Source organism: Triplophysa rosa, linkage group LG16 (genome assembly GCF_024868665.1).
Source record: "Triplophysa rosa linkage group LG16, Trosa_1v2, whole genome shotgun sequence".
Taxonomy (NCBI): Eukaryota; Metazoa; Chordata; class Actinopteri; order Cypriniformes; family Nemacheilidae; genus Triplophysa; species Triplophysa rosa.
The window spans coordinates 4,704,739-4,726,746 of NC_079905.1; the positions used below are offsets into that span (position 1 = coordinate 4,704,739).

The following is a 22,008-nucleotide window of genomic DNA, read 5'->3' on the forward strand; positions in this document are numbered from 1 at the left end:
TACCTGCCGTTGGCAAGTTTTGAACATATGCTGAGCAGGTATAATTACGTTAATTAATAATTGTAGATATCGAATATCTTGTGTCTTGCTCTTGAAGGAAATGATATAAAAGTTACAACATTTGTGTGTTTCAATGTTTATATAATGTCTATTTTTTATTTTTATATATTTATCACTTGATTATTTAATAATTTAGTTTTTTTTAACTGAGAACAGTTTGTAAATAAAATATATATAGACTATAAAATAATTTAATTTTGCACAGAGGCCTCGGAACAAAACAAATAACGGTACTTTTTAAATAAGATAATAATTACTGTGGGGTTATTATTAAAAAATAAAAACCCGATATCCCATAATGCTTTGCGTTTCCTCTGCTAACTCGCGCCTTTCCATCTTGTTCCTCTCGAGAGCTCAGCGCCGTAGTTGTTGTTGTGGTATGTAATAATGGCGGCATCAGGAGGCGGATTACCAGCCTCGGTTGCTGTAGCGGGCATAAACACCTCCGCTTCCGTTCGCTGTCGTTTCCCGGGTCGACCATGGATGTCTCGGAGCCTGGTAAAGACGGAGAAACGTTCTCATGTCGGTCGGGAGAGGGGTGAAGATAGGAAAGGGCCAAGGCCTGTCGACGTTGAAGCTACGCTCAGAGAGGATCCGTCACTGTCTCGGCTGCTTTTGCTGGCGGAAAAGCACAAGCGGCAGAGCGAGGCGGGATTCTGTACGAGCGGGAGCGATGAGGTGAGTGTTTTGCTCGCCTTATTATTACATCAAATGTAGTTATAGTGCAGAGGAGCGCGAAATGCATGTCAAGTGCTTGTCACTGGGGGTTGCTGGTGTCAGTTTTTGCAGAGATGCCCTCACCTGCAGAGTTGCGTTCCTGAGGTTTACAGATTAGTATAGTCTCTTAAAAATATCTAGAAACTGATCATATGGTGGGCTTTTGTCGGACTGTAAAGCTCTTGTGGCGGGTGTTTAACTGTAGAAAGGCGGTTACCCTGGATACTGGGATCGTTTCTGGGTCATGACACTATGGCAGAAACTTGTTAACGTTAGCTGGTTTAAAAAAGGGACGTTTTTCTGAAGTTAACAGCAATGAGTGTTAATATTGGTTTTATTATGAGACCCGGAAATGTCAAATTGGTTTAAATTGCTAATATTAGCAGCATATCGTATGCTGTATAATTGTTGAAGAGGCGTGGTGTGCATCCTCAATGTAAACTGAATATTGTTATGTAGGCGCTTATTTACAGTGTCAGAAAGCGCTACTAACTTACATGAGGAGTAAAAAATCTTTATTTTGAATTCTATTTTACGAAGTTAGACAGCGTTGTTTACAAACTAGAATTTCTTCAGAAATCTTCAGACACACAGTATGGTGTGTAAGTGCAATGCAGGTGACGTTTCATTCAGTAAAACTTCTTTAAGGACAATAAGGGCGAATAGCCTTTGACTACGTTTTATTTGATCACAAAACCAATCCAATTCATACAATGTTTAGTCCCTTCTTTGCAAAAGTTTTCTTTAAGGTTTACTATATTATTGAGTTAATTTTCAAAACCTTACCTCTAAAGTATAGAGTGCTCTTAAAGCTGCAGAGTCAGACCTGAAGAAGCATACTTCTTATGATGTGCTGTGACATCACACTGATGCAATATTGTAGCCTGATGCAATCTGATTAAATGGACCGAAACACGGGCATCTGCTATCTACCGGCGCCCATCCAGCATCACCATTACATGAGAGGACAGTTGTACTGTATGCAAATATGAATAAAATTGAAAACAGTCCATCCACGTCTGAATATGTCTGATCCGTGAGGAACTGTAAGTACAACATTCAGCAACCGATGACAGCAGCAGGTGTGTACAGGAGATGCAAGTATATTGAGAAAGACAGTTATATGTTAGATTGGATACTTTTTTCAGTGCTGTTATATAGTTGTTACCGACTAGCTGAATGTAAAGATGATGCATCATTTCACTTTTCTTCTGTATTATCAATAAGTTTTCAAGTTGTTTATTTGGCCATATCAAAGGGTCATGTCATGATACTTAAATGGTATTTCAGTGTGCGGCTGCATGATAATTTATCGCGATACCACTAAATCCTATTGAAATCAAGCTGGCTGCGATATGCAATGTGTCGATATTTTTTTAATGCGTAGCTTGTCCGTGAAGCACGTCTCTGGGATCAGTAGGAAATGCTGCTCGATCTAAAAGCAGTGCGAGTTTGAGTCGCTTATAATGTGCATTTGAAAAAGCAACACCCGTCACACATGATCATTATAAATATACTTTATTATCATAAAAATACCCGATGAGGCTTGAGTAACAGTGATAAAAAGATGTCAATATGCATTTCCTAGATTCTAGAACTGTTATGGTCTTCTTCTGCAGTGCGTATTTGGAGTTTCTGCACGAGAGCGCCCTCTGGCGTTCGGATGCAGCAGCATTTTCTCAAAAAGCTCAAAATCTGTGAATAAATCACGTGATATTTATCGTCGGTCTATTGCTTGTATTGCATATATTTTGTTTTTTAGGGTACTCTAATGTAGATCTGTTTCACTCTTGTATAAGTATACTTGGCAGCATTAGTCGTTGTCTTTTTTGTGTCAGTATTATTAAGAGAACTGGAATTTCTGTCATCTGTAATTGTGCTCTGTGTAATAATAAAAACCTCATAAGAAACATATATTCGTATCAGTAATATTTGTAAACCAAAAGTGTTTTAAAGCCACCTATTAACAAATACTATGCATGGAGCCAACATGTAATGTTATAATAAATATGTTCTCCACCTTTTTTTAGGATGGAGACTTTACTGGCTTTAAAGTGGACAACCGATGGTCCTCACATTCTGGCAAAGGTTCATCAAGTAAGCCATTATGATTATTTTCTTATGTGCCAAAATGACTGGAAAATTTGGATTATAGCGGACAAAAGCGCACTTTTACTGTTGAGGAGACAGCAGGTGTGATGAGATGGACTTGTAGAAATTCAGACAAACGTTGAGGGCAGCTGGATGTGTTTTGTAGGCAAAATACAAATGCAAATTCTTTTGAGTGCATGTTTTCTGCAAATTTTATCAATAAAGGAAAATGTTAAAGCTGCATTGCAATATCCATATTTTATATATTTTAGGGCTTTTCATGCCTTTATTGTTGATAGGACAGTATAGACTCAACAGGAAAGTTCAGGATGGAAAGAGGGGAGCAGGACCGGCAAGGACCTCAAGCCGCGATTGGGGGGTCGCTGGAGGCACTGTGGCACCGTAATGTCAGAGTACTCATAAATATAAATAACTAGATGCCGCATCAGCATCTGTTTCTATGGGCTGCTATACCTAGGTCGTCCGCTGTATTGAAACGGTGCGAGCCGGTCCGTTAACACTCAAAATTAAAATTAAGCTGACTGTGTATGATAATGAAAACATATTTACTGTTGTGTTTACTCAAACGTTATTTCTGCTAAACTAACACATAGGGCTGGGCGATATATATTGCAATTCACAGTAATTATACGTCTAAATCGATTCTGTGTTTTATGCACAGCTTTACATCATCATTGTAAATATACTTTATTATCATGATATACCTGAAAAGGTTTGAAGTACAGCGATAGAAAATGACCACTGGCATTTCCTGGAGCTGTGTGTAAATCATTCTTCTGTGTCTCATATTCTGAGTTTCTGCGGGAGAGCGCCCTCTGGCTTTCGGATGTTGTGGCATTTAACCGAAATTCATTGAGAAAACTGACCATAAGAAATGCACTATGTATCAGCCAGCCCTACTAACACATGACAACAACGAAAGGTTATCCAATTTTTCAGGAATTTAAATCCCTGCGCAGTGCAGTATTGGGGCATTCTAGTCGACTGTGAGTGACGTCAGTGGACCGTTCCAAGATGGCGGACACGTCTATGTGCCTGGAGCACTTGAATGCGGCATCTAGTTATTTATATCTATGGGAGTAGTACCCAGGAAGCTATAGACCAGGGGTGTCCAAAGTCAGTCCTGGAGGGCCAGTGTCCTGCAAAGTTTAGCTTCAACCCTAATCAAACACACCTGAACAGCTAATCAAGGTCTCACAAAGCAGACTAGAAACTTCCAAACAGGTGTGTTGAGCCAAGTTGGAGCTAAACTCTGTAGGACAGTGGCCCTCCAGGACCGACATTGGACACCCCTGCTATAGACTCTGACCCAGCCCATCATTTTTGGGGATGAAAATAAAAGTAATTGAGCAAGTACAAATAAATTACCATTTAAAACTGTCTCCTTGTCCTATTTCTGATTTGCGATGGTACGCTGAAAGTAATTGAAATGTAATGTTTTACACAGAGGGTGCGCTAGAAAGGCGAAAGTTACAGAGCTTTAAAACATATTTAGCTTAAAATGAATATTGCATGATCAGTACTTTTTGCTTTTAATTTAAACACACCTTTAAACATATTTTAAGTCTAGAAGTTAATTTTCTAAACACTGGTTCTATTTTGAAAAATCATGAAATATTTATTCAACTCTTTTAAAGGCAGTACCCTTAAACCGGGATCCTCACAGGTGAAGCCTGTTCAAGCGCCAGCAGAAGTAAAAGCTCCAGAAAAATCATCTGACAAACCCATGAGGAATAACAGAAATGTTTCCAAAACTGACCAAACATTCACAAGGCCCAAAATGGTTATAAAAATTACAGCAAAAAAGTTGACCAAGAAAGAAACGGAGCAACATTTAAGTCAAGGCAGCTCAAGGAAGTCAAACGGCAGAATACTTAGGAGCCAGCAGGATGCAAAATCTGTGTCCTCACATGCAGCAGATAATAAAAGTGCAGCGACGGAAGAGGAGAACATTACTGGAACATTACAAAGTCAAAGCTCTGGTGAAACAGAAAGACGGAGAAGGCGGGGAAGGCGGGGCAAGGTAGTGTGGACTACAGCATTGGTAAAAAGAAAAAAGAGAGCTTCTCGACTTCGATCCAACAAAGACCAAAGCTCTCCGGCAGAAAATGCGGAGACACTTGAAGTTAACCACAGGAGGAGGAGAAAGGAGATTGGTGCTAGTGGACAAGAAGGTACTGTATCCCCAAAACAAGTGAAAAAAAAGAAGAGGATCCCAAAGGGTGCCTCTCTAGAATCACGTAGTATACAGCAACAAAAAATACATGACAGTCTAGGACAGGACAGCATGCATAGAAAGAGACGGCGACTTGGCCACAAAAACTCGGACTCTATATGCCATACATTGCAACCGGTAGAGGAACAGAAACAGCCAATTGGAGAGATTGAGAAATCCACTTCGGCAGGCCAGACAGAACTAATAAATGTCTCCGCCAAACCAGTTGTTACTGCTCGTTCTTCTCGGGTCATCAGGCTTCCAAAAAGGTTCATGGATGATGAAAGCATGTCTGCCCTCCCAGAAAGAGGATCCCCAAAGAAGACAGCGCTGTCTGAAATCCCGATGGAAACTGGCAAACTAAATATAGAGATTTCCCAATCCCATGATTTTGCAGTCAAGCAGAAGACTTTGGAAGAGCCGCAGATCTTGAAGAATGCTGAGATGAGTATTTTGAAAGAGTTGAAATCTCAGCGAGGCAGACCTGTTTTGAGTTCCGCGAGGGTCGCTGGTGGTCCTCGTGGGAGGGGTGGGAGAATTAGCCAATCCAACGACTACAAGATATACTGGAAGTTAAAGAAGCTCAACGCAAGCCTGGCTCGACGAAAGATGCAGCGCATCGCCAGTGCTAGTAACAGACTAGACGGTAAAGATGCTGTGAAGATGGAGACCCACGATACGGAAGAAACTGTGGAATCAGGAAGGAGAAAAATTCAGGACGTGTGTTCTCCAGGGTTGGTGCCAAAAGTAGTCATACGTATTGGAGTACGTTCTGATCAGTCTCCGCTTTCATATTTGGCCGAGGGGTGTGACCCAGCTAAAGAGAATGGTAGGCTTTTTTTTTTTTAAATCTTCCTGAGAACATTTTTACCCTTACGCCTTAATCTGATTTATCTGTTGCGTTTTCCCAAAATTGTTTTTTTCAGTTGAGGCTGGCAACCTTGAAGGCACCAATGAACAGATGGAAGCTAGTGGACATAACACCCAGATGATGGTGGGGCCCAGTGGTACCACCCACAGAATTAATCTTTCGGGTGCCAATAAGAGGATGTTCCACCTGCTGAAGAGAGCCAAAGTCCAACTGATTAAAATCGACCAGCAGAAACAGCTGAAATCTAATCAGGTGAATATTATTTTGTTATTTTAATAGGTACGTTTGTCACTCATAATTAGGGCTGTCACGATTATGAAATTTGATTGACGATTAATTGTCTAATAAATCATTGCGATTATGGCGATTAATTGTCTGTTTTAGGGCTTTGGCGATTATGACGATTAATTGTCAGTTTTTGAGCTTTGACATTTAATTCTCATTCATTTTTGATTCAGCGATTGAAACGACCATATTGTTCTGAATACAAGACTATGTTTTTTTCTTGGAAATACATGGGAAAAAATTGGGTCATCATATATTTAAGGTTTAGGCTTTTACCTGTCAATAATACAACCACCAAATACTTGTAAATGAAGTAAATTGATCAGGTGTGAATTGAAGCCACCATTAAAATTTGATTTCAAATTTTTTCTCACTTGCAAGACTACAGTAAAATTTTACTTGTGTGTTAATGAAATTTTGGTAGACTGGTTTTCACACTGAGATTTGCTTAAATAATATTAAATTGTACTGCAGGTAATTTGTATATGTTTTAGTTTTTTGTTTAAGTGATTGTGTTGTGGTGGTACATTTTACAAATATTACCATGCTTTAGTAACAATATATACACTAAAATATGCAATATGCAGATGCACTACAGCTCCCCCTAGTGTCTTCTATAGAGATGTGCGATAATTGCGATGATCCGAAATCATCGCGATGACGTCAAACAATCGCGATGAGACGATTATTTAATAATCGTGACAGCCCTACTCATAATGTCTCTGTTTTACCTCGGTCATGTTGGTTCTTTTACGCCTTTATAAACATCTCTATAATTATATTTACATAACATACATGCTTTGCAGCTTCTGTCCAGCTCTGCCAGAGTAAGAGAAGGATTGGTAGCAGGCAGGGGGAGAGGCAGGGGCAGGGGGAGAGGCAGGGGCAGGGGGAGAGGCAGGGGCAGAAGGAAGCACATAGTCACGGACGACGCAGAAGAGGCTCTACAGGTACACTTGAATAATGCATTTGCATTTACCCTCCAGTTTGTTTGCATAAATGCACATTGTAATGTTGTGTTCCTTCACTTCCACAGGAGAATTTGATCGGTGGTCCTCGTATAAAGCATGTATGTCGCGCAGCGGCGGTGGCACTGGGTCAGCCCCGTGCCATGGTTCCAGATGACATTCCCAGACTTAGCGCTCTTCCACTGCATGAGAGAGAGGGGATCACCTCCTCACCTGCTGAAGAGGGTACACACCTGTTTTGACCCGTATATTAAAGTCAGAATTAAATCAGAATATACAATTAGTTTTTTTATGCGATATTAGAGTTGTTAATAGGGTGAATGATGTATTGTGTGGGTCATTATTTTTTATTTATTTATTTATATATATATATATATATTTATATATAAATATATTTATATTTTATTTATATCATGATCTAATCAAAATCAGAAACTTTCTCTCCCCATGTTGTATGTCTTCTCTGCATGACATTTGTCTCGTTTGCACCCCTCCCTACTTTTTTTGTCGCTCCAGAAGCCGTTACACTCAGATATACGTCACAATTAGAAAAAAAACCACTATCGCAACTTTTTTATGTCAACTTTAAAAGTCCTGCGTTGTGATATTCAGAATTAAAATCAGGGTGGGGAGAACTATCGTATCTTACTGCAGAAATATTGTAGATCTTTTTTGGTTTTGTAGATAATTCCTATTATGCCAAAATGTACTAATTTTACACTGTTGTATTATATTTTAAGGCTGTTTTTACGTTTTCACCCCAGTGGTTTTCACACACAAAAAAATGGCAGAACTAATCAAATTATCTTTACTCATGACTTATATGAAAATTTGAAAACTGCCTTATTCTTTTGTCAGCTGCTTATTTCATACTCTGTTTCTTGAAGATGTTGCATCTCACTCAGAACCTGAGAGTGAAGAATCTGTTGATCAGAAGCCATCGTTTAGGCGTAAATACGAAAGCATGGGTTTTAGCAGGCGATTAACTCGCTGCTTCCACTGCAAGGGCTGCACTCAACTGGAGGACTGTGGGAAGTGTGTCTTCTGTCTGGACAAGCCCAAATTCGGAGGACCCAACAAGAAACGGCAGAGCTGTGTGTAAGTGAAGAAGATTTATCATGCACTCAAATTTGCCACCCAGAAATGAAAATTCTGTCATGAATTACTCAACCTCAAGTTGTTCCAAACCTGTTTACATTTATTTTGTTCTGTTGAACACAACGAAAGATATTTGGAAGAATGTTAGCAAGTGACTTTTCTAGGACATCATTGACTACCATAGTAAGACAAATTAAAATGGTAGTCAAAGGTGCCCTAGAGCTGTTTGCTTTGCTGAATTCTTCAAAATATCTTATTTTGTGTTCAACAGAACGAACAAAAAATGATACAACAATTTTTCCTACAATGGTAGTCGAACATTTTTCAATATCATCACATTACCGAAGTAAAAAAACATTGTGGAGTGGTTTCGTAAAGTGTTTATTTGACAATTTAATTCAATTACCAAGAGCATTTTCCTTATTTTCAATAGGTTGAAGAAGTGCACACGGATCGAGAAGAACAAAACGAGGCGATTTAACAAAGGTACGTCGTCTTGAAATGTATTGAATTGAATTGAAATGTACTACACATACAATATACACATGCATCTGGTTCAGATGTTGCAGTTTAAAAATACTGGGATCCAACGACATGTGTGTATCTCATGGATTTTATTACTATTGACCCCTTTTTGACCACTTCTCTTTGACGCAGTCCAGATGAGGCGACATCGGCCAGCAGTGACCACTGGCACATACAGCAGCGACGAAGAAAACGAGAAGGAGGGTGGAGATGAAGGACAGACATTTAGCCCAACCAGGAGGCAGCCCAGACGACAGGTCACGCCAATGTCCTACAGAAAACTGCTGGACTATTACTCCTCTGACACAGAGAGTGTCAGTTCTGAAAAGACAAAGACCAGCGTGACCCAAAAGACTCCATCCAGTGGTATGAACAAACTCACAGGACTAGATAACTTTGTAAAACTGTGTTCTGAGGCGAAACTCTTTTCTTGTTTGTCAGAAGTGGCTGCCCCTGTAGCTGCCCCTGTAACTGCCCCAGAAGAAACCGCAAAACAGAGAAAGCAGGGAGTTTACAGGGCTTTCTGGGCCCAAAGCAAAACGGATAAGGTACATAATAATTCCGCAATCATGGGTGTTTTTTTAACTTTTTGAGTGGAAGACGAAACTTGAGATCAAGCTCTTACTGATTTCTCCTTTTTTACTCAGAGTTCAGCGGAACAAGTGTCATCCAGTGTTTTGACTCCACTGGCAAACGGCTTCACCCAAAGAGGCGTGAAGTGTCTACAGAGGACGACCAACAAGATTCGTGTGGACTTCAAGGTCAGGCAGAAACGATAACGGGCAACATTTATGCATTTGGAAGACGCTTTTATCCAAAGCGACTTACATTGCATTGTATTATACATTTGTTTCTGAATATGTGCAATCCCCTGATATCGAACCCATGACCTTGGCATTGCAACAAACTCAGAAAAACAAATCAAGTTTTTTTTGTAGCATGGTCTTCAAGCTTGTTCCTGTTTCACAAAAATCCAACATTTTTGTTTTACTCTACGCAGGAAGATTGTAACATCCAGAATGTGTGGTTGATGGGTGGATTGAGTATTCTCACTTCAGTTCCCATTATGCCTCAGTCTGTGTGTCTGCTCTGTGCCAGCAAGGGCCAACACGATGTAAGACTGCGAGCTACCTCTTAGTAAATCACTGAATAACATTCATATTCAATATTCAATATGAATAACATTCATATTCAAAACCAAAATTACCAGTCCGAAAATATCAGCTTTCATTAGAATAGCATGAATGTTAATGCTTATGCGATTTTAAATGTGACGCTGATTGTTTTCCAGATGATTTACTGTCAGATGTGTTGCGAGCCTTTTCACCATTTCTGTCTGCCTCCGGATGATCGGCCGAAGGTGGAGAACAAAGAGAACTGGTGCTGCAGACGCTGCAAGTTCTGCCACGTTTGTGGCCGCAAGAGCAGGCAGGCAAAGGTACTTTACATTTTACACCTTCAGCAGTTTGTATAGTTGTTGCTGAGGCTGTCCGGATGGAAACCTGACAACGGATCTTCTGTTTCTCATTCAGCCAGTTTTGCAGTGTAAGAAATGCATGAACTGCTACCACCCAGCCTGCTTAGGACCCACCTATCCCAAACCTGCTAAAATGAACATGTCGTGGGTGAGTTACATGTCTTTCCTCAGCATAATGTGCTTGATTTGTTACTGGCCAGTCGGTGAATCTTTTTCTTTGTAGATTTGCATGCTGTGCATTCGGTGTAAGAGCTGTGGTGTGACGCCAGGGAAATCCTCAGATACGCCCTGGAACTACGAACTGGACCTTTGCCCCGACTGTACCAAACTCCACAGTAAAGGTCTGAATAAACGCTGTTTTTATACAGTTCGGTCGCAAATATTAGGATGTATCTGAAATCGTCATTGTGGGTGCGTGTGTGTGTCTCAGGTAACTTCTGCACTGTGTGTCTGAAGTGCTATGAAGAGTTTGACAGCAGCATGATGCAGTGTGCCAGGTGTGCCCACTGGGTCCATCCCAGGTGTGAGGGGCTCACAGGTGAGATTGTGTGTGATTTCCTCACTGATCCCTACACTGTTCTAGATCGTTCTCTAGTTTTTTAATAACGGAAGGATAGGTTTTGTGGTTTAGCATAATCTGGCACATACTAACGTGAATCAAATATTTTTGTCCTTTTCCATCATCGTTCATCAGACGATCTCTACGAGATCTTGAGTCGTCTACGGGGTAAGAGTCTGGTGTTCTCCTGCGCCGCCTGCAGTAAGACATTCCGCAGTGGTTGGCAGGAAGTGGTTCAGGAAGCTTTGAAGAACGGCCTGCAGAAGATCATGAATGGGTTGAGGAACTGTACGTCCACCCACCTCCTCTTTGTTTGTTCGCAGGTAAGGTTAAATGGTTTAATTTGGTTTGAAAAGAAAACGGAGCTGTCTATTTATTCTGCAGTGTCATGTCGAAACAAAACTTGAATTTAGATGGAACTAATTTTAATGGGAGTGTAGAAGGGTGAAGGAACCATATCATGAAACTTTTTTCAAGTTTACATTTCAATAGATTCAATAGATCTTTGTATGTGTTCATCTGAGCAGTGCAAGGCTTGTCCGGATTTGGTGATTGTAAAGGAACAGTCTGTCTGTTGTCTGCATGTTGTGGAGCAGAAGTTAAAGAAGGACCTGTACGCCTCTCTGGTGAGATGTTCTTCATGTTCTTATTCTGTTTAGCTTCAATCCAATTCAAATCTTATAGAATCTTGCTTTCTTTATTTAGGTCTGTGAGTCATTCTAAATGCTCCTGAACCTCACAAAAATTATTTTTTATTATTTTTACTAACTACAGTTTGCTTTGTCCTTTCAGAAAGCGTTTCATGAGGATGTGGTGACAGTCATAGCGGATAGACTAAAAAAAGAGGAATCTTATCCAGAGGATCTCAAGCTTACCAGCCAAGCCAAGATGAACTATATAAAGGCAATATATTTGTTCCTTGCGGCTCTTATGGAGTTTTTAAGCTCGATGGACATTTTAAGGCAACACCTTCTGTCTGAGTGATAGTTGCGGGTTGTACAGCTTTATTTTGGATGTAAACTTTGCTGTTTTTATCATTTGGTCTTTGCAGGTAGTACAACAAGTATTTAGCTGGTTCAGGTGTCAGGACCCTAAAACGTGGAATATGCAAGAATTACCAAGGTACAAACCTAATTTGGTATTTTAAATAATAAGTGCATAAGTTCCCTTTAAACAACATTTCTGTGATGCTGTTGACTACCACAGAAATAAATCATCCTCATTTTAAAACAAAAGTAATGGAATGCAATGGAAACAATGGGAAGTCAAACAGAAATCTTAAACACGTCATTTTCACTAACCAGTTTGCAGAATGCTAAATGTATTTCCAAACATGTTGCATTATTTTTACAGTGGTATGCTCCCTGAGGCAGTACTTCCCCCAAGTGATGAACACAGTTATGCACAATGGCTCAAAAACCAGGACCGCACCATTAAAAGACCCGAGGTGGCCCAAGAAACGCCCACATCAAAATCACATGGTAAATACATGTGTGGTTATCTGCATGCCTTATGTACTTCTCTTGTTTGTATCTTGTGTTTTAACTTTTTATTTGGTGAACCACAGATCTACAGAACACAAACCCTCCATCATTTGTGGACGAAAGGCAGTGCTCTCTCTGCCCGCAGCTTGGAGATGCCAAACCAAATGTAGGTGAAGCTTTGGACTGTTCTGTGTTATGTTGGGTTTGCTTGAGTGACTTATCTTTATATTGTATGTGTAGGATGCTGGTAGGCTGCTGTATATTGGACAGAATGAATGGGCTCACGTGAATTGCTGCGTGTGGTCGGCTGAGGTGCGGGATGTCAAAGGGGCATTGCTGCATGTTCACAGTGCCGTCACCAGGGGCCGTTTCATGGTTAGTATGAAGTCATTTTTCATGATTTAAACACTAAATGTTAAATGAAATAACATGAAACAAATTGTAGACTGATTGTTTTGTAAGGAGCAAGACAGAATTTATTAAATGGTTTGCTCTCTCTTTCTCAGCGCTGTGAGCGATGTGGCCAGAATGGGGCAACAGTGGGATGCTGTCTTAGCTCGTGTCAGAGTAACTACCACTTCATGTGTGCTCGTGCCAGCAACTGTGTCTTCCAGACCGACAAGAACGTCTACTGTTACAAACACAGTGACCTCATCAGTAACAAGGTACAGAGCTCGTATGTAATGTTTTATTTCGAGTTGCTGTATAATTGAAGTTTAAAGAAAGCTAACCAGCTTTCTTTTGTAGATCGAGCAAGGCAATAGCTTTGAAGTTCTCAGGAGGGTGTATGTGGATTTTGATGGAATCAATCTTCGGAGGAAGTTTTTAACAGGCTTGGACCCAGAATCGATAAATGTGATGATTGGTAAGTGAAGCGATAGCGTATTTATTTTGCCTCGTCGAAGGGAAAAGACAACAAACCATGTGTTGTGTTGCACTTGTGCAGGATCTCTACACGTTCAGAAACTTGGTGTTCTGACAGAGCTGTCTGCAAATTCAGGAAAATTGTATCCAGTTGGTTACCAGTAAGTTATCTGATTAACATATGCATTCTTTCTAATATTAAAAAGTAATAAATAAACTTGTTTCATAGAAACGTGTTCTCATTGTTTGATGCGATCTCAGATGTTCTAGATGGTATTGGAGCACCGTCGACCCTCGAAGGCGATGCCGATACACTTGTAAAATCACAGAGATGCATCCATCGTCACGGTGCATAGCTCCTAACTGCACGCTGGATCAAGGAGAAAATCATACTATTGTGCACACCCCAAAAGCACACAGTGGTGTGTATATAAATGTTTGCATGTCAGTAATCGGACAGTTCGGTGCTATCGTGAAACCTTTTTAAAAAGTGATATTTACAAAGTTTCTGTCTCATAGATGAGAACGCCACAGACAGTGAGCATTGTTCACCTGGGCTGTCCCCCACAACCCCCTCCAAGACCAAACAAGACTTAGGGGGAGGAGCTAAGACGTCACATAGCAGGAGACCAGCAGGAGGAATGTTCAGACCTTTGCCTTCTCCAGGTAAGAATACTTGACAAATACCGTCAAATGTAAGTTAAGCTACAAATATTCATCTTCTTTTGTTTTTTCCAGGAAATGCCATTTCCACATCCCATCATATTTTGACCATCAGTGACCTCGACGAGACACGACGGTCAACGAGGAGGCACTCCACACGCAGTCGAAATGCCTCTCCTCCCCCTGTGGTCCTGCCCGGCCCGATGACTCTGCGATCAGGGGGCGCACTTCACCCTCGGTCACTGTCGTTTAGCCCCCCCGCCTCACCTGTTGGTGCAACCGAGAACCTCATTAGCGCCACCTCACCTCGACGAAGAGGGAGGCCTCCCTCATCTCCCTCTAACTCCACCTCAGGGCCCTCACCGCCACGAGCAGCTCTCCGAAGTCTCTCCGCACGGTCTGCCTGCCTCTCTCCACGACATTTTAAAATCTCACCACCTGAAAATGCAGGAGCAGCCGGTGTGCCAAGCCGCAGAATCTCCGTGATGGGTGCCACATCATCATCTGAAGAACTGATTTCAGACGCAGATGTTGCTGTGGCTTCTGTGCTGAATGCGAAACTAGAATTTGATGAGGCTTTGCTTAATGAGAATGTGGCTCTGCACTGTGACACACAAGGTGGTGAGAACGATGCTGAAGATGCTTCCAAATACAGCGCAGACGTGAAGGGCACGTCCTGTCCTGCGACTGCAGAGGGGCAGATGGGTGTAGACTCGGTCGACGAGGATGCTGACCATTACCTAAACTTCTCTCGCACGGTAGTGGTCCGCGAGGCCGCCAAAGACTCTTCACAAGTAGGACATAATGTCCATCCTAACTCAGGGTCCATCTCACAGCTGGACGGAGCTGATAATGATTCGGAGAGCGACACAAGCGAAGCCAACGCAGAGGGCGATACTCAGGAAGTAGGGAATAGTTTTCGTAGTCAGGATTCTGAGCCATTGAAGCGTCCAAACAAGGACAGATCCCTTGGCAACGGGCAGCTAGTTTGCACAATATCATCTGTTGAGAATCAACGCCCTGGAGCATCTGGAACCGGACGGCTAGAAGATCAAGAATTGTCTTTGGCACATCTTGTTACAACTGGAGAGGGAGTCTTGTTGGATAGTGAATCGACAGAGGACTCAAAAGAGGCGTTTCTCGATGACACCAGTGGAAATTTTATATCAGCTGATGGCAGAATTTTGGACGTGAAGGAAAATTCTGCTGGTCCTGGAGAAGTGTGCTATTCCCCTTCCGTGAACAAGAACAAGGTTTTAAATAAAGCTTCTCCGCCGGCTATTCCAACCAGTAGCGCTCGAAATATTGTGATCGTCAAGCCGACCACAACTGTGCAAAGACGTTACGTTACCGTACAACCCAGAACTCAACTATTAAAAGCTATTAAGATGGACGTGCTTCCTAATTCTGTGCCTGTCAGTGTTGTCTCAACGTCTCCTCCAGTGTCTGTTACTCCACTTGCCTCGGTAATAAATGGCTTTGGACAAGCCCCAAAGGAAACCGCAAAGAGTCGTACCATCGCCATACGCATCGCGATGCCGAAACCGGTAACGGAACAGTCTCCGCCGCAGTGTTTACCGGGTACACCCACCTCACCTCAGGTCCTGCTGGTGAACCGTGCTGGACAGATTCTGGTGAAAAACCCGCAGACCAACACGTACCAAATACACAGCGCCAATTCCCCCTCGTATGCCCACATCAGCCAGATCGCCAGGATAATCCACAGCGGTAATATAATCCAGCGACCCGTTCCTAAGGTTACAGTCATACCCGTGCCTCAGGACAGTCTCGCCAAAAGCGCACCGGCACGTATCATATCGTACAGCAGCGGTAATGGAGCTGCTCAAGCAACCCAAGTGTTGATCCGCAGCTTACCTCAACATTACATCGGAAGCCAGTTGCAAAGTATCAGTCAGCCGATAGAGATGACGGACAGGGTAATGTCTAGAAACACACGGGAGGGTGGGGAGAAGGAAATGGCCCAGGCGATAATAGACAAGGCGATGGCAAGTCATCGAGAAGCGGCAAGTCTTCTGAATCCTTCTCAGTTCCAAGTGTCTCCCTACCTCAATGAACATCTTTCGCCGGAGTCAAGTCAACTGTCTCCGTTTCGTCTGCGGAGTCCGCCGAACATCTTGGCTAACTCTAGACCTCAGGTCAAGGTTAAGAGAGTGTCATCGGTGACCGATCGAATTGGTGTGAAGAAATGCAGGACTGACTTTATAGACCACATGACCCCTAGTTCGCAAGAAGACTTAAACAGGCAAGAACCAACGTTTGTGAAATTTAAAGAGATTTATTTTCACTCATGTCGATCAAAACCTGTGTATGATTCTTTCTTCTATGAAACAGAAGCCAATATTTTGAGAAATGTCTCAGTGGAGGTGAATGTGGTCCAATGTTGTTTGGTTACCAACATTCTTCAAAATATCTACGTTGGTGTTCTGCAGTAGAAAGAAAGTCAAACAGGTTTGAAATGACATGAGGGTGAATAAATAATGAAAGAGTTTTATCCCTTAATTACTTTACAACTATCCCAATTCTGACATGTAATAGTGAGTCTATTACTTTGAAAATGTTTAGATCAAACAGGGTTCGAATGAAGACGCCAAGTGTTAAGGATGTCCTCGACTTTGACAACCCAGACACTGGATCTCCCAGACAGCCGCCACATGAACAATCCAAGCTGGTTGAACCAGAGAGGTTAGTAGTGATGAAAATGAAATCCCATGGTTATATCAACACAAGCAGACAAATACAATATTGCTTTTTCTCTCTTTAGGAAGACTCCAGATGAAGTAAAGCCCACCTTACCACAGGCAAGAGAAACAAAAGACGATGGCAAAGCTCAACTGATGAGCTCCAGACAGCGTGACGCTTCTGACTGGGCTCCCTATGCAGGTGAACATGGAATATGAGTGATAACACTTTTTGATCATCTTAGAATTGTTCGTTTATAGCTTTAAATGTGTACCCACATCGCATTGATCACACTTAATGTGTAATTTTAGGTTGGAGTTCAGATGAGGATTCTCCATCACCTGGCAAACAGGACAAATATGTCAATCAATATCAGCCTCAACTGCGCTTTCAGATAACGAGTGATGATGGTTTCTACATAGAAGCGGACAGCATTGATGGTCGGTTAGCGTTAACTCGGACATTAACTTCTTTCTTGCTTTGGCTTCTTGTAATCTCTTCTCACTGATGTGTTTCTACAGTGGCATGGAAGGCAGTGATTGATGGTGTTCAGGAGGCACGAACAGGCTGTCGGCTGGAGCAGCTGCCGGTTACGAGGGTGAGCGGCGCCAGGGTTCTTGGCATCCTTCACGATGCCGTTCTCTTCCTGTTGGAGCAGCTGCAGGGTGCCGCCCTCTGCAACCAACACCGCTTCCGTTTCCACCAGCACGACAACATCGAAGAGGAGCTGCCCATTAACCCCAGTGGATGTGCCCGCGCTGAGATCTACGAACGGTCAGTTAACTAAAGTCAGATGTGACTGTACATAATATTAAAAGCTTGGAATTTGTGTCTTTGTGGTGAAGATGGTTTGTAGGATGTTGCCTAAAGATACTTTATTAGTGTGTTATTGGAATCTGAAACCTGTTTTTCTTGTTTAATTTGGGTTTGAAATAAAAAATGCCTCTCTTACCCCACAGAAAATCTACTTTTGATATGTTCAATTTCTTGGCGTCGCAGCATCGCAAGCTTCCCGAGTCTAGGCCGTGTGATGATGAAGAGGACGATATCATGCTCAAATCAAGCAGGTTAAACATTGAATAATACAATTTTTGAATAAGAAAAGTTTTGAAATGTGTCGTTTTTACACAGTTTGTTTATAGAGTTGCAGAATAGCCCCAGAACATAAATTATAAAGCAGCTTTATTGAGCTTTATGTGATGTCTTCAACTTCTTTTTAGACGGGGTGCAAGTACAGAGTTACCCGTGGCGATGAGGTTCCGACACTTGGAGAGAACCTCTAAAGAAGCTGTAGGAGTTTACAGGTAATGGAGAATGATGATGATAGTTTGTTGGAGAGTTTGTTCCAAAATACGTGATGATGTTGATAACATTGATAATGACCGATCCAGTGCTACTTAAAGGAAAAGTTCACCCAGAAATGAAAATTCAGTCATTTGCTCACCCTCGAGTTGTACCAAATCTGTAGGGCTGCAACAACTAATCGGTAAAATCGATAATGAAAATAGTTGTCAACGAATTTCATTATTGATTAGTTGGTCTGTGATGTCACTTGCGAGCTGCGCAGTTATAAATCAAGCGCGTCTTCTTCACTTTTAAATTGACCGTTTAAGACGTGTCCCTCCGTGCAGCGCGAGGTGTGCAGTTTTAAAGTCAGACGTGTCTCTCTGTGCCTGTGTCTCTCCGTGCAGCCCGAGCTGCGCAGTTTTAAAGAGACGTGTCTCTCCGTGCATGCGTCTCTCCGTGCAGCCCGAGCTGCGCAGTTTTAAAGAGATGTGTCTCTCTGTGCATGCGCCTCTCTGTGCAGCCCGAGCTGCGCAGTTTTAAAGAGATGTGTCTCTCTGTGCATGCGTCTCTCTGTGCAGCATGAGGTGCGCAGTTTAAAAGTCAGGCGTGTCTCTCCGTGCAGCACGAGGTGCGCAGTTTTAACAGTTTTAAAGTCAGACGTGTCTCTCCGTGCAGCACGAGGTGCGCAGTTTTAACAGTTTTAAAGTCAGACGTGTCTCTCCGTGCAGCACGAGGTGCGCAGTTTAAGAGTCAGGTGTGTCTCTCCGTGCATGCGCCTCTCCGTGCGGCACAAGTTGTGCAATTTTAAAGTCAAACGTGTCTCTCCATGCATGCGTCTCTCCGTGCAGCGCGAGGTGTGCAGTTTTTAAGTCAAACGTGTTTTGCATGCATCTTCAAGCCGTGCAGTTTTAAAGTTTAAACGGGAGAGGTGTTAAAAATGACCAAATTAAAGATTAGATTTGTAAAACCCAATTTGTGGCATTTGCACTTTGCAAAGTACATAATAGGCTAAATATCCTGATTTGGGGGTTTGTTTAGTTGAGAGGTGGGAAGTAACGAAGTACATTTACTATTAAATAGAGACTATTGTCGGCTCCTTCTAATATGATACACCTGAATCAACTCCACAACGTTTTGGGAGAAGGCAAATGAGTTCAGTTGTGTATACTTTCCCATCTCTGATTTAGTTATTATAAGCAAAAGATCTAATTAAACGTTTTACCCGATTAATCGATAAAATAATCGCAGAACTAATCGATTATCAAAATAATCGTTAGTTGCAGCCCTACAAATCTGCATACATTTCTTTGTTCTGATGAACACCGAGATAAATATTTGGAAGAATGGCTTGTAACCATAGTAGGAAAATTACAATAGTTGCCAAAAATGTCTCGGAGCGGTTTGCTTTCCTACATTTTCGAAGTATCTTCATTTGTGTTCAACAGAACACAGAAATGTATAAAGCAATTTTTCCTACTATGGTAACCATACAGTTCTTGGCCACCATTGACTACAAGCATTCGTCCAAAAATCTTTCTCTGTGTTCATCAGAACAAAGAAATGTATACAGATTTGGAACAACTCGAGGGTGAGTAAATGACGACATAATTGACATTTTTGGGTGAGCTTTGTTTTATTTTTCTTGTTTTAGATCACCTATTCACGGTCGTGGGCTCTTCTGCAAGAGGAACATTGAGGCTGGAGAGATGTTGATCGAGTATGCGGGTAATGTCATCCGCTCGGTTCTCACGGACAAAAGAGAGAAATACTACGATAGTAAGGTACGCGCTACTGTGAATTTTTCTGCTCCGTTTTTTTTCCAAATCCTCCACTGTGTTTGTATTTTCTTGACCACCTGCTTTTTCCTAAAGGGTATCGGCTGTTACATGTTTCGCATTGACGATTTTGATGTGGTGGATGCCACCATGCACGGGAACGCCGCGCGATTCATCAACCACTCCTGCGACCCTAACTGCTACTCAAGGGTCATCAACGTGGAGGGCCAGAAGCACATCGTAATCTTCGCCCTGCGCAAGATTTACCGCGGAGAGGAGCTCACCTACGACTACAAGTTCCCCATTGAAGATGCCAGCAGCAAACTGCACTGTAACTGTGGTGCCCGCCGCTGCAGACGCTTTCTTAACTAGAGTCGACTACTGTTTCCACCATCTAGGTGAAGTTCTGGGAGGGATGACTCCTAGTTTTTGAAGGAGGGGACCCATGTGATAAGTGCTAGAGATCAGTGTATTCTGAAGGAACGTAAGGGAAAAATTAAGAAAAGTGTTTTTGTTCTGCAGATGGTGTGTAGCGACTTAAGACCACCAGCATGGCATGAGTGGTTACCTCGTATGAGCTGTTTTTATTTCCTTGATCATTTAAACCATGCTATTTTAACATCCGCCTATGTCCAGTGCTTTATTCCCAAATGCATATTGCTTCTGGTGGAGAATTGTGTCCTCAGAACTGCTCACGCTGTTGAGTACCCTTTGTCTTTTGTCTTTATTCAGCATGCCTTTCAATCCTCGCTGGTTATGCAGTATATCTGCAGAATGGTTTAAATGAGCTGAGTGATATTGTACAGTAGTTTTTATAGTGGAAGATACCCTGAAGTTTATAAAAGGGTGCGATTATTTTTGCTACTGATTCAGAGGAGCTCCAGAGATGGGTCGTCCTCGACAGCACCTTAATAATCTTTGCTCTGTTTCCCAAGAATTAGCACTGTATATATGAACCAAGGCGTATGTTTTCGATAAACAGCTTTTCCACATGAAATGGTTTTGTTAACTGTATATTTCTCTGTGTGGCTTTTATATGAGTGCAAGTGAATGCATCACTTACAACCACCTTTTTAGCAGAACAGACCGACGAGATTAAATTCCCTTGACTGTGTTTTAATTTAAGTTAAATGTTTGCTTCGAACGCTTATGAAAATAACAGCACACCATTTGTAGTATTGAAATTTCGCTTCTTTATGCATAGATGTCTGATACCTTGGATGTGAGTAGTACGTACCCCAATTCCCAGAATCCGTTGTTTTTATGTTTTTATATATTAAGGCCAGTCTTTTGAAGGTGTTTGTTGTAATGTCTTGCATACTTGGATCACTTGTGCGATCCCCATCTTGGATTAACTTTGAATCAGAATAACATAGTGCACAAGTATTAATGGACATCTGCTAAAACATACATATGTGGGTGTGGCCTACCGTTGTCTGTTTTTGGGTTGACTACCTCAGTAGCTCAGTACACCAGTGACCGCTAGTGAAGTACAAACAATAGCAAGTATGCTGGGATAATCCCACACTAGCTTTGATTTTATGCAACGCGAGTGTACGTCTGTTTGTTAGGTTTTTTTGTTTATCCTGGAAATTCCCAGATCCCTTTTTCCTTGTGCTTTTGTACAGAATTGTGGTTTATAATTATAAATGAAGACTGAGGCTTGAATCCGTCACTTCTCTTGAGGGAGCAGAGTTCATCCTGCTCAGTCTTTGTATATAGTTGTATACAAGAATTTCTAAATCTGTAAAATTTTCTACGCACTTTTTTATTTATGATGTTATATACGTAATAAAGATTTAAAAATGTCTGAATTAATTGCCGTCTTGAATGTTTTATATTGTGCATCTCACTTTGTTGGTAGAAATATATTTACTCACGATGGTCAAAAAATACAATTTGAGCTATTTTATGTGAACATACTATTATTTTAAAACCTTAGACATGTACTGTTTTTATACACATCGGCTGAGGAAGTTTATTGCAAAATGGAATTATCAGCAGGAACATACAGACTACACGTTTTAATATTTACTCTGATTTACCCGCTACCAAATTGACTTTACTGTGGACTTGTACTGTTCTCAAATAGTGCTATCAGTTAACTGTGTATTTTACAATGTAAATAAGAGTCAGACTTGACTACACCGTATTAAAAAGAGTCAGACTGTGAGCGAGACCGCACCTCCCACAGTCCTAACAGATCTGAGTATTAGCAAAAAGGTAAGCGTTTGTGGGACAATTGTTTTGTGTTATAAATATTCAATATCAAATGTATTTATTATTATTGTTATTATTATAATTTAATAAACTATTACTGGTTTGCAAATCTGTTTATTTCTCTCTCT

General features: G+C 41.5%; 1 protein-coding gene across 2 annotated transcripts; it reads left to right on the plus strand.

Annotated features, from left to right (window-relative positions):
- The first annotated feature begins 401 nt into the window (after positions 1–401).
- Positions 402–21,916, plus strand: kmt2ba (lysine (K)-specific methyltransferase 2Ba). 2 transcript variants are annotated; one of them, XM_057354710.1, is made up of 37 exons: positions 402–738; positions 2,808–2,874; positions 4,527–5,933; positions 6,031–6,227; positions 7,067–7,210; positions 7,297–7,453; positions 8,116–8,326; positions 8,760–8,812; positions 8,984–9,217; positions 9,293–9,399; positions 9,499–9,612; positions 9,852–9,965; positions 10,143–10,289; positions 10,384–10,476; positions 10,552–10,669; positions 10,759–10,866; positions 11,023–11,210; positions 11,415–11,513; positions 11,680–11,790; positions 11,939–12,009; positions 12,241–12,368; positions 12,455–12,537; positions 12,612–12,746; positions 12,878–13,036; positions 13,119–13,236; positions 13,318–13,396; positions 13,497–13,657; positions 13,755–13,901; positions 13,974–16,161; positions 16,482–16,601; positions 16,681–16,799; positions 16,910–17,038; positions 17,120–17,372; positions 17,558–17,665; positions 17,819–17,902; positions 19,537–19,666; positions 19,757–21,916. In XM_057354710.1, the coding sequence occupies exons 1-37, from the start codon at positions 448–450 to the stop codon at positions 20,030–20,032; spliced, it is 8,448 nt and encodes a 2,815-aa protein (XP_057210693.1). In that variant the 5' UTR covers positions 402–447; the 3' UTR covers positions 20,033–21,916. The 2 variants fall into 2 exon arrangements, with proteins under 2 accessions (XP_057210693.1, XP_057210694.1); XM_057354711.1 differs by having other exon boundaries at positions 9,296–9,399.
- Positions 21,917–22,008: the final 92 nt, after the last annotated feature.